This window comes from Pseudorasbora parva, chromosome 1, assembly GCF_024679245.1.
Source record: "Pseudorasbora parva isolate DD20220531a chromosome 1, ASM2467924v1, whole genome shotgun sequence".
Classification (NCBI taxonomy): Eukaryota; Metazoa; Chordata; class Actinopteri; order Cypriniformes; family Gobionidae; genus Pseudorasbora; species Pseudorasbora parva.
This window is the reverse complement of record NC_090172.1, coordinates 25,690,176-25,708,201: the sequence shown is the minus strand read 5'-3', so window position 1 is coordinate 25,708,201 and position 18,026 is coordinate 25,690,176. Positions and strand designations below refer to the sequence as shown.

Below are 18,026 nucleotides of genomic sequence, written 5' to 3'. Positions count from 1 at the left end.
TGTTACAGATGAGAATAAGTATTACTCATCCTTTCACATGAAGTTTGTAATGAGAAAGTAACCCACATTTAATTGGTCAATAATGTCACATGTAATGCAAATAAAACTACAGTGTCAGTAATCTAACTTACAACTCGTTCACTTATGCCACTAAAATCTGTGCAACAAATTGTTGGTGAAGATTAGAAACCACTGCTTAGAGAAGATATTTATCATAACAACTGAGGTTAACCAATATGCAGTGAAATAAAAACTACTGGTAATAAAATAAATGAATAAACAATAAAACACAACATCTATAATAATAACAGAGAGATCTATAATACTTAGAAGAATTTAACAAAGTTAAAACCTGTTTGAGTGACTGACATTTTTCGTGTTTAACGTTGGTAAAACATTTGAAAGAGACGTGCATGCAGTTTGGTGCATTTAAATGTGATTTGCATGTGTATAAATCTGAACTTTTTCTCAATAAAGTAGCTATATGCAAACAAATATAGCGGATTGTATCATTGCAAATAAATATCGCATGTTTCAATTGACATGCTAGATTCGCACTTGTTATAGCCTATAGTTCCATGTTATAAAGTGACTCTGTTTATAAAGTTCATTTGAAGCGGGAGTGACTGATCCAAAAGCATCGTGACGGTTACGTTTAACTTTAAGTTATAATAAATTAAAAGAAGTAACAAGCAAACGTGCACTTACCGCGGACTCCGACTTCTGCACCTCTGTGCTTATAGTGAGGATCACCACTAACACCGCGCCGAGGCTCTTTGCGTTCATACTGATCTTCAAAGAATCTGCCCTCTTAACATTGACAGTTACAACTATGGACACTTATTAAACTTATCATATTCCTCCTTTAAGCTAACGGCAAAACCAACAAGTTTTTTTCAAAAGTTACAGAGGGATTCTTGTAAAGTCTCAAGGCTGTCCAGTGCTGGCAGCGCTCGCAATAATGTTCCCGTCACTTTCTGAATCTCCCTTAACCTGCTCACCGCACTACTTCATATCCCTCCGCAAAAAATGTAGATCCCCACAGACTTTAAGTTCAAGTGACTTTAAGTCATGAAATGATGAACATATCCATTTATATGTTTTAGGGGCTTTCTTTGTCCATAAATCATTAATACAATCTATTTTACACTCAGTTTTCTCTTTTAAATGTAAAAGGAGATTTGATAGCAACTAGGCGGAGGGCGCATCACAGACATGTCTTGGGGAAATATAGGCTATATATTAATATTCAATCAGTTTTTCCCCCCCGAAGCAGTTATTACCAAAATGGTGCCGCTATAAGACATCGCATGTACAATTTTAAGTTCACTTTTTACCTAGTAGTAGGATACTTGCTGCAGTCTCATTTAGCCTACTAAAATATATGGAAATAGACTAGGCTATATAAGCTTTACTTGTCCTTTCTAGTCTATACTATATTTATTTTAGTTAGTTAAAATTTATTTTTATTTAGCTGATTATTGAAATTGATGTTTAAGACATGTGTTTGAAGTGCACTTGCTCTCTGATCAGTCATGTGTTCCCATTTTCATCCTAATGTTTGTTTTATAATATAAATATCCAGTCTTGTGTGAGACATACATTTATTGATATTTTAGCTTACATGAGTGGTACGCTGTTTACAGATAAGATTGTGGTTGTTATCGCTGTCTGTTTAGAGACGAAAGCGTGTGGCGCGGGTGATTGACAGGTGAAAGTCCCGCCTCTTCTTCAGAACACAGGCACTTGCAGCGGTGCGTGAATCTACTCTGCCGCGAGGACAGCAAGAGTTTCTTGTGAGTGAACTCTTATTCTCAGAGGACAAACAGAAGCAAAACTTCATAAAATATGTTTAGCATGTGCAAAATAATATTTCAGTCTCTCGTTTAATTGTTTATATTTATTCTTATCTCACTTCTTGTCCTCCGAAGTGGACGAACCGCTCACCGGATTCTCAAATGAAGAGGTTCGAAGCCATTAACAGAGGCTTACTGTGAAGACGCCGAGGATAACGTTACATTACCTGCGTTTTCCTCAAAGCTTTGCAAAATGAAGCTTTGGTAAGTATACCGCTATGTAGCCTATATGTTATTAAGCGTGGTTACAAATTCAGACGCTTGCTGTGAAAAAGTCAACTGTCAGTTTTAGTCAACCGAGTTAAATAAAGTGCATATTTCTCGCAAGAACATATGTTGGATTTGTTTATCTCTCTTCACAGGAGTTTTATGTTACCTGTCGTCTTGTATGCAGTGTCTGCACAAGCGGTAAGTGTGCTATATCATTATTAAAAACACTTTCACATGGTGAATACATATAATTGCCCCGTGTGATTTAGGAGTTGATAATTTGTTTGTTGTTTAGCTGAAAATTTAAGTATTTTGTAGTAATAGTTTATAAATCTCGCATCATGTTTTCCAAACACATTTAGATGTATTTTGTTAGCCATTATACTGTGAATATGTGTGACTATTTGTGCAACTTGTTAAAATTGTCAAGAGCTTACAATGGCTAGTTTCCGTTGATATTCCATTATTTATTTATTTATTTTCAATCGATGTGATGTCTTGTTGGATTTGTGAAATGTCTGTTCTCTCATCACCAAACTGACAAAACACTCCTCCTCCTAATTAATATGCAACACCCTGTTTCTCTACCACGCCCATTTACCCCATTGACACTGACTATAATCTAGTACATTCGTCATGGATATTTAAATATAAGCTTGTGTTTTGTTCTTCATCTGTTTTGATTTTATGCAATTATTTGAGAGGAGATGAGAAGAGATTGAGCGGGGTTTTCTACTTCAGACATAGCTGATGCCACTCTGATGGGGCAGGTTTACATCTGGTATATAATATGCTCGGAATATGCTATATTTTTTAAGGCAATATGGGCTACCTTAAAAAAAAATTGAAGAAGCTAATTTGACATTTTTAAGATTAATCGAGTCATCAAATTGTGCTTGGGAAAATGTGGATAAAATGAGGTGCATATTTTTCATATAAGTTAAGTGTAAAGGTAAGTTATGAAAATGGGTGTCTTGAGGCTATTTGAAGGTATACAGTAAGTTGGGATTTTGCTGTACTGATTGTCCAACAAGTAGTGAACTTGTATATGGAAAATGGGGAAAAAGCATTTCATTCTAGCAGTTACTGGGAGCAATTGTAGAAAGCATGATTAGAGAAAATGTGCATGATATCAGAGAATATAAACTGCACAGACCTATCGAATGGCAGCTTTCTGGATGGGCCCAAGCAGACATGAGGTTGATGCAGGTGGGATAGTGTGTAGTGGCAGTAGAGTCTAGCCATGGAATAATTATAGAGTGCAGCTACACCTAATAAACAGCTTAGCAGAGTAGTAATTTAATGGAGGGCTGAATTTTCCTCATGGTTCTTGAGTAGCATGATGACAGTTGCTTGAGTGTGGTCCACGAAGGTGAGTGGGTCAGCTAAGAGTCAACTATGACATTATATATGAGAATAGAGAAAAAATGTGTTTTTTGTTGAAAAAGAAAAAGAAAAGTCATCCAGTATAATATTTTAGATGCCTCTTTTAGTCCATATATCACCTCACTTCAGATCTGTTTAAAATGCCACATATGGAAATGTGTATTTATTTATTTTTAGTTAAATAATTGAATAATCCTTATTTAAATTAGCTTTTATTTTAAATACTTGTAGAATTTATTTGAATTGTAAATCAGTAAATTCCACTTTCTGTAATTTTTATTCAGATTCCATTTCAACTTCCTGCGTGGCTTGGATCATTCAAACTCACACTAATGAACTGAAAGTGAACACATTTTAATTTCAGATTTTAGATCTGCATATTTCTGAATAAATTGAGAATTGCATTCATAGAGATCACAATTCTGAATAGACGATGAAAAATCAGTTTGATTGACTCATGAATCTCATTGACCCATTGATCTTGAATGAGTCATTCAGTGACAAATAATTTTTTTAGCAGTCACTTGTTGGCACTTACTGGTGTAACAAAATTAATACAATATTTATTTGAAGGGTTGTTACTTTTAAAATGTGATTTACTGTATTTTACCGCTACCGTAGACATCCAACTAAAAACTTTTATTCCAGTACTTCTGTGACCATTTTAATTATTGTAATAGGAGTAATGATTCTTTCTGTGTGTTTGAAAAGACTGTTTGTGAAGCCGTTTCATACCTGTAGATGACAACAGCTATCTTTTGGCCAGCAGCAGTGTCAACGCAGATCTGAATGATCACTGTAATCATACTTGTCAGAGGTTTTATAGACATATTCAAATCTTTATCATCTTTGTTTGAATCGAGATTTCGATCTTTTAGCGATTAATCATGCAGCTTTAGCCATGGTATATAAAATGAAATGAAGATGAAATCCAAATGCATGTGGTTAGAGGAAATGCATATGAAGCTCTTGTTAATACCAAGTGTAAACAGGGTCAAAGTGGTAAACAAAGATACTCTCTGCAATTCCAGAGACATTTGGCTGGAGTTACACATAATTTATTACTGTTAGTACTCAATTGCATGTTTAGATGACACTATTGACTTCTGCGGATAGAGAAAAGTAAGGGGTAGAGTAGCGATCCTTGTGGGACACCAGTGGTGGGGACTTAAGGGCCCAATATACTCACAGAAAAGTTTTTTCATTTTTAGCTTGGGAGTAAAATACGTTTGAAATGCCTTTTCAGCTGTATACTGTTAGCGTATTTTCTGACTGCTGAGAGCGGTGTCCTCTCAATAACAAAAATAAACACAAAAAATGACAAGATGAGAAAAAGTAGTTAAGAAAGCATCTGATTATAACGATAGACACGTGTTTTGCATGAGCTCTGCGATTCGGTAATCAAGTCACACCACTTTTAAGCCGCATTATACAATCAGTATTAAACATGAAAAACAGTGTTTCTTTCAGTGTTTGAGAAATGTTTAGGGAGCAAAAGTCAGCTTAGTAAATATTAGCACTTTTCCATATTTGGGAGGAACGGTTCTAAGAACGGTAAGGAATGGTTCCAGGTCTATTTCCACTTCAGTACGGCATAATTGCAAACTGTTCTCGGGCCGGAATTGGCTAATTGGGCTGAACCGTGCTGATAGAATGCATGTAGTGCTGTCGCCACTCAGGATTGGTCACTTTTCTGTTGCCCGGCTACCAGTTTCTTTGTATTTGGTTAAGCACACTATTTGAGCATCGTAAAAACAAGTTAATAATTAAATTAAAATAAAAATCTGATCAAAATGCATCCACTCTTTGCATCTCATAATGTCTGTAAACTCCTTCGTTACCAAGGAAGTGATTGACGCATTTGTATTACATTCCAGCGAGCTCCGCTATCAGCCTAACAGTGCACGGAATGGAATGGTTAAGCAAAGACAGCGGTTTGGCCCGATGGTGGAAAATCAGCTATTTTCTGGACACTGATCTTTTTTTGACAATTCCTAATGCAGACATCACTTAAACTCTCAGACTTTTTTAGAGTTATGTTTGTAGAGGGTCAGACCTCCAACATCATGTAGATAAGGCCATCAAGAATGAGCAGAGAAGTTCTTAAGAGTCTTTGATGGAGGTCAGTACAGAGGTCAGGGTCTTAGGTGAATGGTTTTACCATTCCTTTTTTTCTTTGGGCAAGAACAATCAATCTTTATTCCAGTGTGCTGACGTTTAACAGCAATTGTAAGCTTCTACATGTTTTAAATGGTTAATTGGCCCAAATTCTTCAACTGGATTATGGAGAGCAAAGCAATACAAAGAGCCAGGTATTAGTTAACTGGTGAAATACAGTTCTTTACAAAATTCAACTTTTGAACTGTAAAATATCATTCACATTTTTGTTGTTGTTGCTTTCAGTGTAATTTGTAAATTATAAGAATGTTTGATGGCTAAGCAAATGTTTAGTTGATACATTTTAATATTTAGTATATAAGAATAGGGGTAATTGACAAAAAATGTACTAGCAAATCAGAGGCAAGAAGAGGCTGGTATAGTTGGAAACACCAGATTAAAGATTTTGTTACACCCTTTTCAATTCAAAGTTAAGTCTTGCTCTTTAAATTACACACCAGGAAATTTGTTATGTAAACATCTAGACTAGAGTTTGTGTATTTAATACTATGCTTTTACATGATATGACAAACTTAGTGGGTATCAGATCATATATTTATATACTGATGTATGGAACATTCACTCCATATCTTTTATTTTTATATATACAAAGATAAGCCATCTTGTCATTCCTGGCAGTTCTTATCTGCAGTCGCTCAAAACCCTTTTCTGGTTATGGAAAATAATTTAAATCTTAATGCAAAAAAAAAAAAAAAAAAAAAAAAAAGTATATCTAATGGCCTTTCTGAAACAGACTCATAGTGTTTGTTAGTCTGCATAGATTGATAGTAAGCCTTTTTGATGTGTTCTATAGCACAGCTTGAAAGAAACCACAGCGGAAATATTTGGATGATAACTACTACCTCTCATACACCATATCAACAGAGAGAGAAAGAGATATAAAGGGGTTTATGTGGTCTCTAAAAACATGAATGCATGTTAAAGCACTTTAGTTGAGTTTTGTTTTGCTCAAGCACTGTTACGTAGATAATGTTTCAGTATTTTAACTATGCCAAAGGCAATGGATTCCAATAACAAGTTGCACATAGTGTAAGGCATCATCCTCCTTTAGAATTCCCTAATGCTTAGCTTTAGACTCAAAATGGACTTGCGTTGAAAATATATCATATTTTATCATATAAAATAACTACTTTAGGTGTGGGATAAAGATGGGGATTAATGTTGAGTCGATGTTGAGAAAAAGAACATGCATTTACTAATCTATATTGTCATTTCACAAAGGAAAGTCTTATGAGAAACTGTTGTGCTGTTGTGCTTTTTGTCTAAATATTGCCTTAGTGTTATCACTGAATATTGCCTTAGTGTTATCACCCCATACTTCCTCCCACATGAAAAATTCCTGGGCTGCCTGGTAAAACGTGTTGAGAGTTCACTTTTCCTTGCTGCAGGTGTTGCTTTCTAGAACATTCCTCCAGGGCAGACTGAGACACTTTGTGATTGCTTTGTGATTTGTTAGTGCCCCTCCCTGTTTAAACCTTCCGTGCGGGGGGCACACAAATTCTGAATGTCCCTCCATCCATTTAAAAAGCTTTAACCCTAAGAGGTAATGTTTATGGCCCTCTATTGGCTATTAGGTTAAGTGGTTTGACATAGATGAATTGTCAGTAGGATTGAGGCCATAAAAGAGAAGAATTTTGTTTCTCTGTTTGTTGTATGCTAAATATCATTTCAATGTTTAGGTGTATGTTTAGTAAGAAATTAAATAGACACTTACCAAGCTGTCATTTTAATTTAACAGATACTTTTATAGTTGTTTACTGTAGCCCGCAAAATCCCCCTGGAGTGATCTAAAGTGAAGTAGACACAACATTCATTCATTCATTCATTCATTCATTCATTCATTCTCTAAAACAGGTGATGTTATAAAGAATATTGTAGTAACAAAATTATTGAATTTGTTCTTTCCTTCCTTCCATTTCACCTTATTCTATTCCATTAAAGTCCATAAGCACTCATATATATTCTCCTTCTAGTCCTAAATGTATTGCTTTCACTATCTTATTGTCATCCATCAATTTTTTTGATCCCTTTTTTTTCCTGCGATAAACTTAAAGTTTTGAGCGAGGTGTCTTTTAGTTTACTTTCCAGGTGGCCTCATTTCCTGTTCCCTTGTCTTTTACAGTTTCTCTCTTTGCCTCATCAGATCTGGTGAGAGGAAATGAAGTTAATCTCAATGTCAGTGAGAGATTTACTCCTTACATGGCCTGCTTTTACTGCACAGGGGCTTGTGGTTGCACATGAGAGAGATTTTTCAGATCTGCAAGTGTTCATAGTGCCAAAAAGCAAACAGTTTTGCTGCTTTTTCATCTTTCATGAGAATGGATAGCAGGCTGTATAGGTCTTTGTATGTTTCTGGGACCACTTGTGTGGGCTTCCGCCAGGCTCTTCTATAATGTCCTGCAGTTACAATCCATACAACATAAGTATAATTCACAGTACGCTACTGTAACACTTTGAGCTGGTATGGATAATTTGACTAAAGACCTTCTGAGTGTCTCTGTCACTATCTCCATAGTTGTACATGGTTTTACTTCACTTATGGTCTCTTTTTCTCTTTATATATTGTTTTTTTTTTCTCAGTACATTGATCTCCCTCTTTCTGTTGTATGTATTTTTTGATTGAACTTTTCAAATCATGCACCAAGTAGCACAATCCAAACGTTTAATAATAAATAAATACCAGAGATTTGGAAGATTAAAATCGCAGAGGCGTTGACAGATGCCTCCTCTACAGCTGATATGACAGGACAGGAGTAAAGGCATGCCAGTGACGTTTTTGTCTTTGTCTTGCCATCAGCTCTTCTTGTATGATAGAGCTCACTAAGATCCATGTTCACTCATGTTCAAAGCAAGCAAAGAGTCAAAGGTTACACTAGGGAAACAGAGGGAGAGTGTGTGGAGAGGGCATCTTAACATTTTTTTCCGTCAATCACGGGTTTCTGACACATTTGAAAAGAAAAACAGGGAGGAAAGGACATAAGAGTGGAGAAAATAATACTAGTATTATTAACATTTATTTTTACATACACGTGTATATAAAGGTGTAGTATATCAAAAATCTATTTTTTTTTTTTTTTACTATATACTGGACATACAAAAGTGCATGTGAATTAACCATCGTTTCCTCTTTACTACTAGTTATAGTATGAAATTTATATAAATTAATATCAGAAGTTTTGATGTAAGAAATGGTATAACGATATGTCCCGTAAGGTTACATTAGCCTCAGAAAAGCCATTCAATGACGATAGTTGGCAAGAAACATTAAATGTAGAGAGTCTTTTGCTAAATGTATGCAATAAGTTTTTGGTTCCTCTCTGTTTCCTAATTTTAAAGAAAAAAAAATGTGTTTGCCAAAAATCAGAAATCCAGTCCCCTCTCCTCGACAAGCTGCATAAATCTTATCGTTAATGTTGTGTGGGAGTTTGTTAAATGCCCTTAGGTAAATGCAGTAGTATTTGTGATTTTGGCATTCTTTAAAAAAAAATAAAAAAAAATTGAATGAGCGATATGGAGAATCTACATGTAGAATGATGAGCAAATGCCATTCTGACAGGAGAGTTTCAGAGAAATGCATGGATGAAAGATTGATGGAGAAAAAAGCGTGAATTCCCCTTGGGGTTTAAGAAGAGGTTTTTTTCTTTTTCTTGAAGAGGGCCCCTTTTTATCGTAACATATAAAAAGGTTTATGTTTATGTTGTTTTAGTTCATTGTACATGCCTTGTCTTACACAGTCTACATGTCACTATAGCCTTGGGCTGGATTTACTCTTTTCTTTGAAATGGATTTTTGCTTTTTTTGTTCTGTTTGTCTTTCATTTGTTGTTGGTTGGCCTGCTTTCACTCATTCTTTCAATTCTTTCATGTACCCCACCCTTGTCTGTCATCCATATAACCTTTACAGTGAATTGACACCCTCAGGGCAAAACCCCCAAGCACACGTTTATTCACCTAGAAGTTCACCCATTGTTGTGAAAGAGTCTGAAATTGACATTAATAAAGAGCACATTTAGATAGATATTTACTACTGGCTGTAATCATAAGTATTGTCAGTGAGTAAGCACGCCAGTATTGCATTCATTTATCTGTGTAATTAATGCACAACTCGTCATTGAGCTGCAAGAAACCCTGTTATTGGAATGGCTCTGTTTATTCATCTGTGTTTAGCCTCCCCTCCTTCTCTACAGGACTACATCATCCTTTCTTCCCTCTGTTGTTTTTTCCACATATCTATTGTACAGGATCTCCTTAATTCCTCCCTCATTCTTTAGCTATGATGTGTCCACCTGTGAATTATATAAACAGTTTTCTGTTGTCTGATGCCAACAGCTCAAATGTACCCTCGGAAGCATTGTTTGAGCATGATCAGTCTTGTAGTGCCACTGAATAAAGCACAAGATGCAGGTGTAAAAGGAGCATGATGGATATTTCCACTTTTTTTATTTTTATAAATCAAATTTTCACAAAATTATGAAAGAAAATAACAACTTTTTCTTCCTTAATTGTTCATGTTTAATAGCAAAGCATGGGTGTGAATGTTATTCTAAAGTTTTTAATTTCTCTCACTAATAATTCTAAGGCAGGGGGTGGGCACTTCCAGTCATGGAGGGCCACTGTCCTGCAGAGTTTAGCTCCAACCCTGATAAATCTCACCTGCCTGTAACTTTGTAGGAATCCTTAAAGGTCCTGTTCTTCGCGTGTTTTCGAAGCTTTGATTATGTTTACAGTAGGGCTGGGCGATATGGCCAAAAATTCATATCCCGATATAGCTCATTTGATATCCCGATAACGATATACATAACGATATAGCAATTTTTCTGTTAATTCAGTTTATGAATAGTCTATACAAAATTGCAATGTGGAAATGCAGTTTGAAATGATATACAAAACAAATAAAGGTAGTATGGACTACATTTTTATTTTATTTAGATCCTTTTTTTCAAGCAAGACAGTTGGTAAAGTTAACACCTGCCTAGGGATGTTAACCGATGACCGTTTGACCGATGTTTGACCGTATCAACGTTAACCGATCAAAGTTGTCGGTTAAAAAAAAAGAAAAGTGATCTCTAAATTAGGCTATTATACAGTGGACTAAAGGCTACTACAGTTAGCCATCTCATTCCAAAATCTTTTTGTGTGAAGTGAACATATTCCTCACACTCAATTTTCCATAACTCGCCTGTTTGTACTTAATAAACCAATAAAAACATTTGACGCGAGGTCACAGTGTTTGGGTTTGTGCGCTCACAAGGTTTGCAAAAAGTAAACAGGCTAAAACACTCGAGGTTAGAGCCAGAGCAGACGACAGTATGAAGCGTGCATTTCGCTTAAGATGGGCTTACATTTGGAAATATCTACATTTCAGTGGTAATACATAAGGTGTTGATCGTCTTTTTTTTATTATTGTTAGCACTACCTCGAACTAAAGCCGCGACGTCTCTTCGGAGCTGTCATTTTCTTAAATGAGCCGCGGCAATGTTTCAAATGAGCTTCTTACGCTAGACAAACGCCTTTATTTTCTAACGCCATCACCTTGACCAAACCATTTCGAAACTAAGGAGCCATTGTCCTCAGATTACAAACAAGCTCCTCGGAAAAGCGTTTGCGGGACTCGTGTTTCGCGCTGTGGGGGATTTTAAAAAAGTGACGTGAGTGGACGGGAGCGCTAGGAGGACAGTGCGTGTGTTAGTGTTGTCACGATACCAAAATTATGACTTCGATACGATATCAGACTAAAATATCGATATATTGATACTAAATCGATACCACAGTAAAAATAAAAATAAATAAAAAATAAATAAGATAAGATGCTTAATATGACAACAGAACTTATTATTCATTGTTATTTTTTACTAAAAATTCATGTGGCCAGCATGTTCCTTAGGGTTGGGCATCATTTTGATTTGAACAATTATTGATCAATTGATCAATTACTATTAAAATTATCTCACAAATTTTCGCTATCTCAATGTATTTTTTACAATAGGGTAATTGTGTTGCAGTAGCTTACACACAGCACAAGAAAGCTTGATTTCGAATGGTAAATTGAATTTAAAAAGACGACTAAACAGTAATAGAATAAGAACAAATAAACAGATTACAAACAATAGCACAAATAAATGCAATAGAATAGAAGATAAAAAATAAAAAGACTGCTTTATTTTTTCAGGTAGGTCTAACATTCAGATAAGAAACTGAATTAAAAAAATGCATAGTAATTACATTTAAAACAACATTGGATAATGTTCTTTGTAAAAAATTCAATAGCGTACAGATGAAACTATTAAAGTTACACAAGTTGATCAGTCAAGAGCAGTGTGATCGTTTGTCTTTTTGTAGTTTGAATAACAAATGACTGCGGTCCCTTTAAGACTAACAGACGCATGGATCCTGAACACTGTTCCTGTTCCTCGTTCTTCCTGAACTGTTTGCGACTGTGTTTACGTTAATACTCTTCCAGATGTGCACTGATAATTATTTGAGTGTATTTGACCAATAATATGCTGGAAAAGGAAGCAAATGTTTGCACTTGTATCATGTCAGAGGCGGCTTTATTAGGCTAGGCTATGTGTGTGTGCGCTTCAGATGTGGAGCACGAAATCTGCGGGCATTAGTAGGCTAGAATTAATTTATGTGCAATCCCGCGCGAAATTCAGACCGATCACACACTAACACTAACACACTGTCATGAGGAAAAAGTTCAGCAGAACGCGTGTTCGCCCGCCGTGCTCAGAGGTTAACCGGGCTGAGTGAGAATATGCCGGTGTGTGTCAACTCACTGACGGTCAGAGAGGAGAGCGCAGCTAATATCAATACTGTAAAAACTGAGAATCGTATCGTTTCAGATATTCCAGTATCGATATATATCGAAATATCGATATTTTTGACAACACTAGCGTGTGTATGTGTGTGTGTGAGAGAGAGATAGAGAGAGAGCTGGAGCGCGGCTCGTGGCTGTTATTTCAAATTCGCCATCCCTACACCTGCCATTAAAATATTTCAATATATGGCTATATGGTGTGCCACGCGTAAAAGCCCGTTGCAGCGTCTGTGTCTGAAGTTTTTTTTGAGCGCTTATGCCACCACTCTGGCATAATTACTCTGAGAATTACCCTGGTCTGAACCGCGTCTACTACCATCTTCCTCCATGTTTGTTTATGTATTGCAGCGTGCATGGGCATGCCGTGCCGTGAGGTGCATCTTGACGTAAAGTTCTGCCGTAAACGCCTTATCGTGGCGTAAGCGATAGAGCCTTATATAAAACGATAGACATTTTCTATCGTCCAGACGATATATTTCGTCATATCGCCCAGCCCTAGTTTACAGTCTGCAATATAACATGAGTTCATGTTTCGCGTGTAAAAAAACACAGTATTTTTCACACAATTTACTTATCTGTACAGCGCTGTTTCCTCTGTCCTAAAATATGGCCTGATGATTTCCTTGTTCTATGAAGTCCCTCCTTCAGAAATACGTAACGAGTTCTGATTGGGCCAGTGTGTCCCGTGTTGTGATTGGAAAGCAGCTTAGCGCACTTAGCCCGGAAAGGCCCCGCCTCTTACCATAACGGGGAGATGTAAGCGCTGAATGCGCGCTCTTCTCTACGTGGGAGAGCAACAAGACCACGCCCCCTTTTTTGCTTGTACTTGTGGGCGGAGGGTTAGTCAGCAAACGGTTCTAGTGCTTTATAATTTTACTGGTATTATTTATACTCTAACAGCAACATTTCACACTAACTAAAGTTTGAAAGATGGAATCGCGAAGAACGGGACCTTTAAGACATTGTCTTAGCTGGTTCAGGTGTGTTTGATTAGGATTGGAGCTAAACTCTGCAGGACAGTGGCCCTCCAGGACTGGAAGTGCCTACCAACATAACGGTTCATTATGTCTTTCAAAGGCCTTTATGCATGACTAAAAACATAGTTATGTGTATTATATTGCATTTCTGTATCAATAGATCCTCAGAAATATTACACACTGCAACTTTTAAGTCACGCCCAGTTAAAAAACAAACAAACAAAACAAAAAAAAAACACAGAAAAGTTGCATTTCTTGCATGCATTCTATGACGATGATTCAGAAATAATGTAAAATACCATTAATTTTTTTTTTTTGTTAAATATTATAAAAACTATAAAAGTGTATTTTAGGCCCCCTCACGCCAAAATAAATAATTAAAATTGAATGATTTTCAGAACAGACCAGGAATGAAAAATATAAGTATAAAACAAACATAAATTTTAGTTTTATTCATTTGTGTGCTTGATTATGTAATGGCTTTGAAGTATACTTTAAGTCACGTATGGTAAAAAATGTGACTTAATCCTGAAAATACGGCACTGGTGAAGCTTTCCTTAACATACACCCCTTTAAAGCTCAAGCATCAGTGTGTGTGAGATTAGTATTACAGTATAATCTACTGTAGCATAGCACGGTCAAGTACTATCATGTGTAAAGCATCAAAAGTATGCGTGTCACATTATTAGAGATCATTTTAGCGGTAATATATATGGTGCAATCTTTTGGAGTTTCAGTGCACTTTATCAAGATGGAATGAAAAATGATAGACGTCACCCCCCACCTCGAGAGCTCAGGCCCCGGAGCTAGACATTCCCATGATGGCATTCCCCAATCTGTGACAGGGGCAGGCCTCAGCTTAGTCTCCAACTGTTGGCTAAGCAGCTGAACCCCCTCACCTGCACGTTGACTGTAAACCCTAATATTGTCTCTACTTAAGCAAATCAAGTAATCTTGACTAAATATTACTAGTTTAGTCCAGAAACTCAAGTTAGTTTTACTTACCTACAAAATACATAAACTTAAGATTTCAAGTTGAATGAACTCAAAATCATAATTAATTAAAATAGCCCACTCTGGTCTTTCTTTGATGTGATTGGCCATGCAAAGAGTTCTGTCTGGCAACAAGAATTAATTCACTGATTGGAGGACATTTACAAAACGCGGTCCTTTTCTGTTGCTGATTCAAATTAAGATGGAGACTTTTTCATTGTGTGCAATCTTAAAATCGGTAAGTAAAAATTCATAAGTTACTAAACTAATATGTGAACTAACTTATAACTAACCAGACTGACTTTATTTCCGTTTTAATGAAAATAATAGTTTTGTTGGAATCGCCATGATGGAGATAAGGGTTCTTGACCCTTGACTGTGTAATATTAGTGTTTCTCTGGTTGCTTTGTGTTTGTGAGACACATTTGTGAAGGAACAAAAAGTCAAGATAAAATATCATCAAGTAATGTTGTTTATTCATTGATGATGATAACATCATCATGTATTTGCAGAATACTTGATCTCATGCAGAGTCTAATGCTCTGGTTGTCAAAGCAGTTATTAATAGTTTTGAAATATCTACACAAAAATATCCATGAGCTTTTTTACTCTTGTGGTAATTGAACAATTTATTATTTAATTTTTTGTGCACAAAATGTTAAAATCTATGGCATTACTTATACATGCACGGACATCAAGAATCCTTGTATGGATCTTTACAATGGTGACAATAAAAAACAAAAACAAAAAAAAAACCTCTGAACATAAAACAAGCTACAAAAACATCAGAACAAAAGAGCAAAAGTAAAAGCAAATAGTAAGAATCAAAGAAAATTTGTCACAATTCAGATGTATAATTTATTCATGCTGCAATGCATGTTTAAGTTTTGATTGGTTGTACCCAGCATGGTGTACTGAACTTCTGGTGTACCCAGTTTGGTGAACTTAACAATTTAAGCCCAGTGAACGTGAGCACCAAGTTAAGTGAACTTAAATATACAAGTTTTGGGAGACTCCATTACTCAATTGAATTAAGGGAACAAGTTTATTCAAATCAATTGAGTTCAATCAACTTATTAGGGTTTTTAGTATGCACACCCACCACCTCTGATCCTCTGTATTATTATCCTCAACTCTGATGCTTTCTTCTTTCTCCTTCTCAAACATTTACCCTCCTGCTTAATTTAAAAATATTATATCTTTCCTGAACGTCATTAACTTAATCTTTTCTTTCCCCTCTCTAGTTGCCCCTATATCATGTCTTGAAAAATGAATGCACCTCATGACTCCATGACCTTTTACCAATCTGTCTCACCTGTCTGTACCCGCCTAACTTATCAGGGCAGATTTAGGGCAAATCCTGTAGGCTTTGTTTCTACTTTTTTGGCCTGTAAAAGACATTGGTAATGTCTTCTTTTCCTTTTGGCTGTTCCCTTCAGGGGTCACCACAAAAGACAATGGCAATGTACTGTCCGTTAATTATATCAATGTGGTGGTGTAATCACATGGGAGAGTGGAGAGAAGGAAAAAGAAATGGAGTGGTGATCTTCACATTTAAAGCATTGTAAATACTAATGATTTAAGTTGTCTCAGAAATGATGGGAAGGTTTGAGTTTTTATTGTGTTGTCAGCTCATTAGTGTATTGAGTGTTCTCCAGCCAAGTCATTATGTGTTACCACGTTTTACAGCCAAATGTTGGCTGCTTCCGAAACCTGGAAAATGCTGCCTTCGGAGGACACATTTCAAGGCAGGAAGGCATTAAAGCACGTCTGAATTCAATGTTAACTTCACTTCCTGTTTCCTGAGATACCTTCATCTGATCAATTTTTGAAGGCAGCATATATGTATCCTTCACTGCCTTTGATATCCCACAATCCTGTGCCTTCCATTCAGTGACAATTGAGCTGGGAAAATAAGATGTGTCCGAAAGTTGCGTTTGCTGGTCAGTTTGTGTGTAAATGTATGTTTTTAACTAATATGTTCCACTTCTTATATAATTTCTAGCGAGAAATATCAAATGTTAAACTAAGCTGGTGTCACATTCAACATATTGATTACGTTTTATCACACAGAGTTTGCTTAAGTGCAGTTATTCAGTGAAATTAAAAATACAAAACAACAACAACAACAAAAAACACACAGACCGGTTCTTATTAAAGACTCCTGCTTAAAATCATGTGGTCCAAATGACACTAGTTACACCGTGTCTAAACCAGATAAAACGTTATCAATATGTTGAATGTGTTATTAAATGATTTAAAGCTACACAAGCTTAGTCTTACTTGAAAACAGCTATGTGGCAGCTATGACTATGTTGGACCACCAGCTTGACCAGCACTATACCAGCTCCAATAAACTAGGACCAATGTGATATTCATGCTGGTTTATGCATGATTTTTTCAGCAGTCTCATTTCTTTTCTTTCCATATTTCAAAATAATTTTTGTGAGCCTATCAGTCAAAGAGGATATGTATCTGGGATGGAGGAAAATTATACATATACATGCGTGCATACATGTCTTTGTTTATCCTTTATAAACGTCTACCAAACATGATTGTGTACACATCCTGCTATGCTGTAAATGATCAACTTACTCTGTTTGCCTCAGGATTCTGGCAGTCTGGGAAGAATTGTATACAGTCTGTCTCTGTACTGTTCATTCATTAACATCCACCTTTGTAGTGTGTTTTGGATTACTCCAAACTGTGGTCAGAGACGCTACAGATTTTAGAAGGACACAGACTTAAAAAGATGAGTTTTGTTCAAGGCTTACAACATTGTTTGAAGTTCAAGAGCAGCATGCTTTGACATTAGCCTTCTTTTGGGGAATCCCCTACACCTCAGGTCATTCCTTTAGTCTAGAACGTTCTTTTGGCTCTGATCTCCATTTATTTAGCCTTGCTTGAACCGATGTGGGAGGGCAGTACCTTTAGTTAATGGGAAGGTATAAACATATTTGCATTCCTGTTTAAATATTTAGCCATCATTTTAAGTTATGCCCTCATCCTCATGGCTGTACCTAACTGTATCCCAGTCTTCAGTTCAAACCACAAAGGACTTCATCCTCGCGTGGTGAAAACCATTAGCTCCAGCACTTTGTTGAGCTATAAACAGGCTTTCCTGGGGTGGTTTGACCACTGCTTGTAGCCTATAGTGCTGATTTCCTGTGGCGATGATGGAAAAGAGACTCCTTCTCTTAACACCTTGCACTCTTGGGACTTGCAGAAGAAGGCTGGTCGGTGCCCTTTTCTAACTCAAACTGAGTTTTAATGGTTTCCTGGTGTGGCTTCAAAGCCTCAGACTCTGACCTATGTGGTGGTTTCCTCACTGTAAAAAAAAAAAAGTTGAGTTAACTTAAAAAAATAAAGCAACCAGCTGCAAAGCATTTTTGAGTTTACTCAACTTCAGTAGTTGAAGTTATGCCAAATCATTTTTGAAAGTTCACTAAACTTATTTGATTAAGTTAATTATACTTTACTCAGTAAGTCCATCTAACTACCAGTCCAACTCAAAGAAACAAGTTAGCACAACTTCAGAGGTCTTGAAGTTCAGTAAACTCAAAAATGCTTTGCAGCTGGTTGCTTTATTTTTTTAAGTTAACTCAAC

At 36.3% G+C, this 18,026-nt stretch overlaps 2 protein-coding genes across 4 annotated transcripts in view; one reads left to right on the top strand and one right to left on the bottom strand.

Annotated features, from left to right (window-relative positions):
* Window positions 1-964, bottom strand: part of col4a5 (collagen, type IV, alpha 5 (Alport syndrome)) — a 68,587-nt gene extending 67,623 nt beyond the window's left edge. The window contains exon 1 of the mRNA XM_067437369.1: window positions 709-964. Within this exon, the coding sequence (XP_067293470.1) occupies window positions 709-786 (78 nt within the window). The 5' untranslated portion in view covers window positions 787-964. The remainder of the gene's footprint in view (window positions 1-708) is intronic.
* A 775-nt stretch (window positions 965-1,739) lies between these two features.
* col4a6 (collagen, type IV, alpha 6) overlaps window positions 1,740-18,026 on the top strand; it is a 110,350-nt gene continuing 94,063 nt past the window's right edge. For all 3 annotated transcript variants that reach the window (XM_067437368.1, XM_067437367.1, XM_067437366.1), the window contains exons 1-3: window positions 1,740-1,796; window positions 1,932-2,060; window positions 2,219-2,264. In XM_067437368.1, coding sequence (XP_067293469.1) covers window positions 2,050-2,060; window positions 2,219-2,264 — 57 coding nt within the window. In that variant the 5' untranslated portion in view covers window positions 1,740-1,796; window positions 1,932-2,049. The remainder of the gene's footprint in view (window positions 1,797-1,931; window positions 2,061-2,218; window positions 2,265-18,026) is intronic.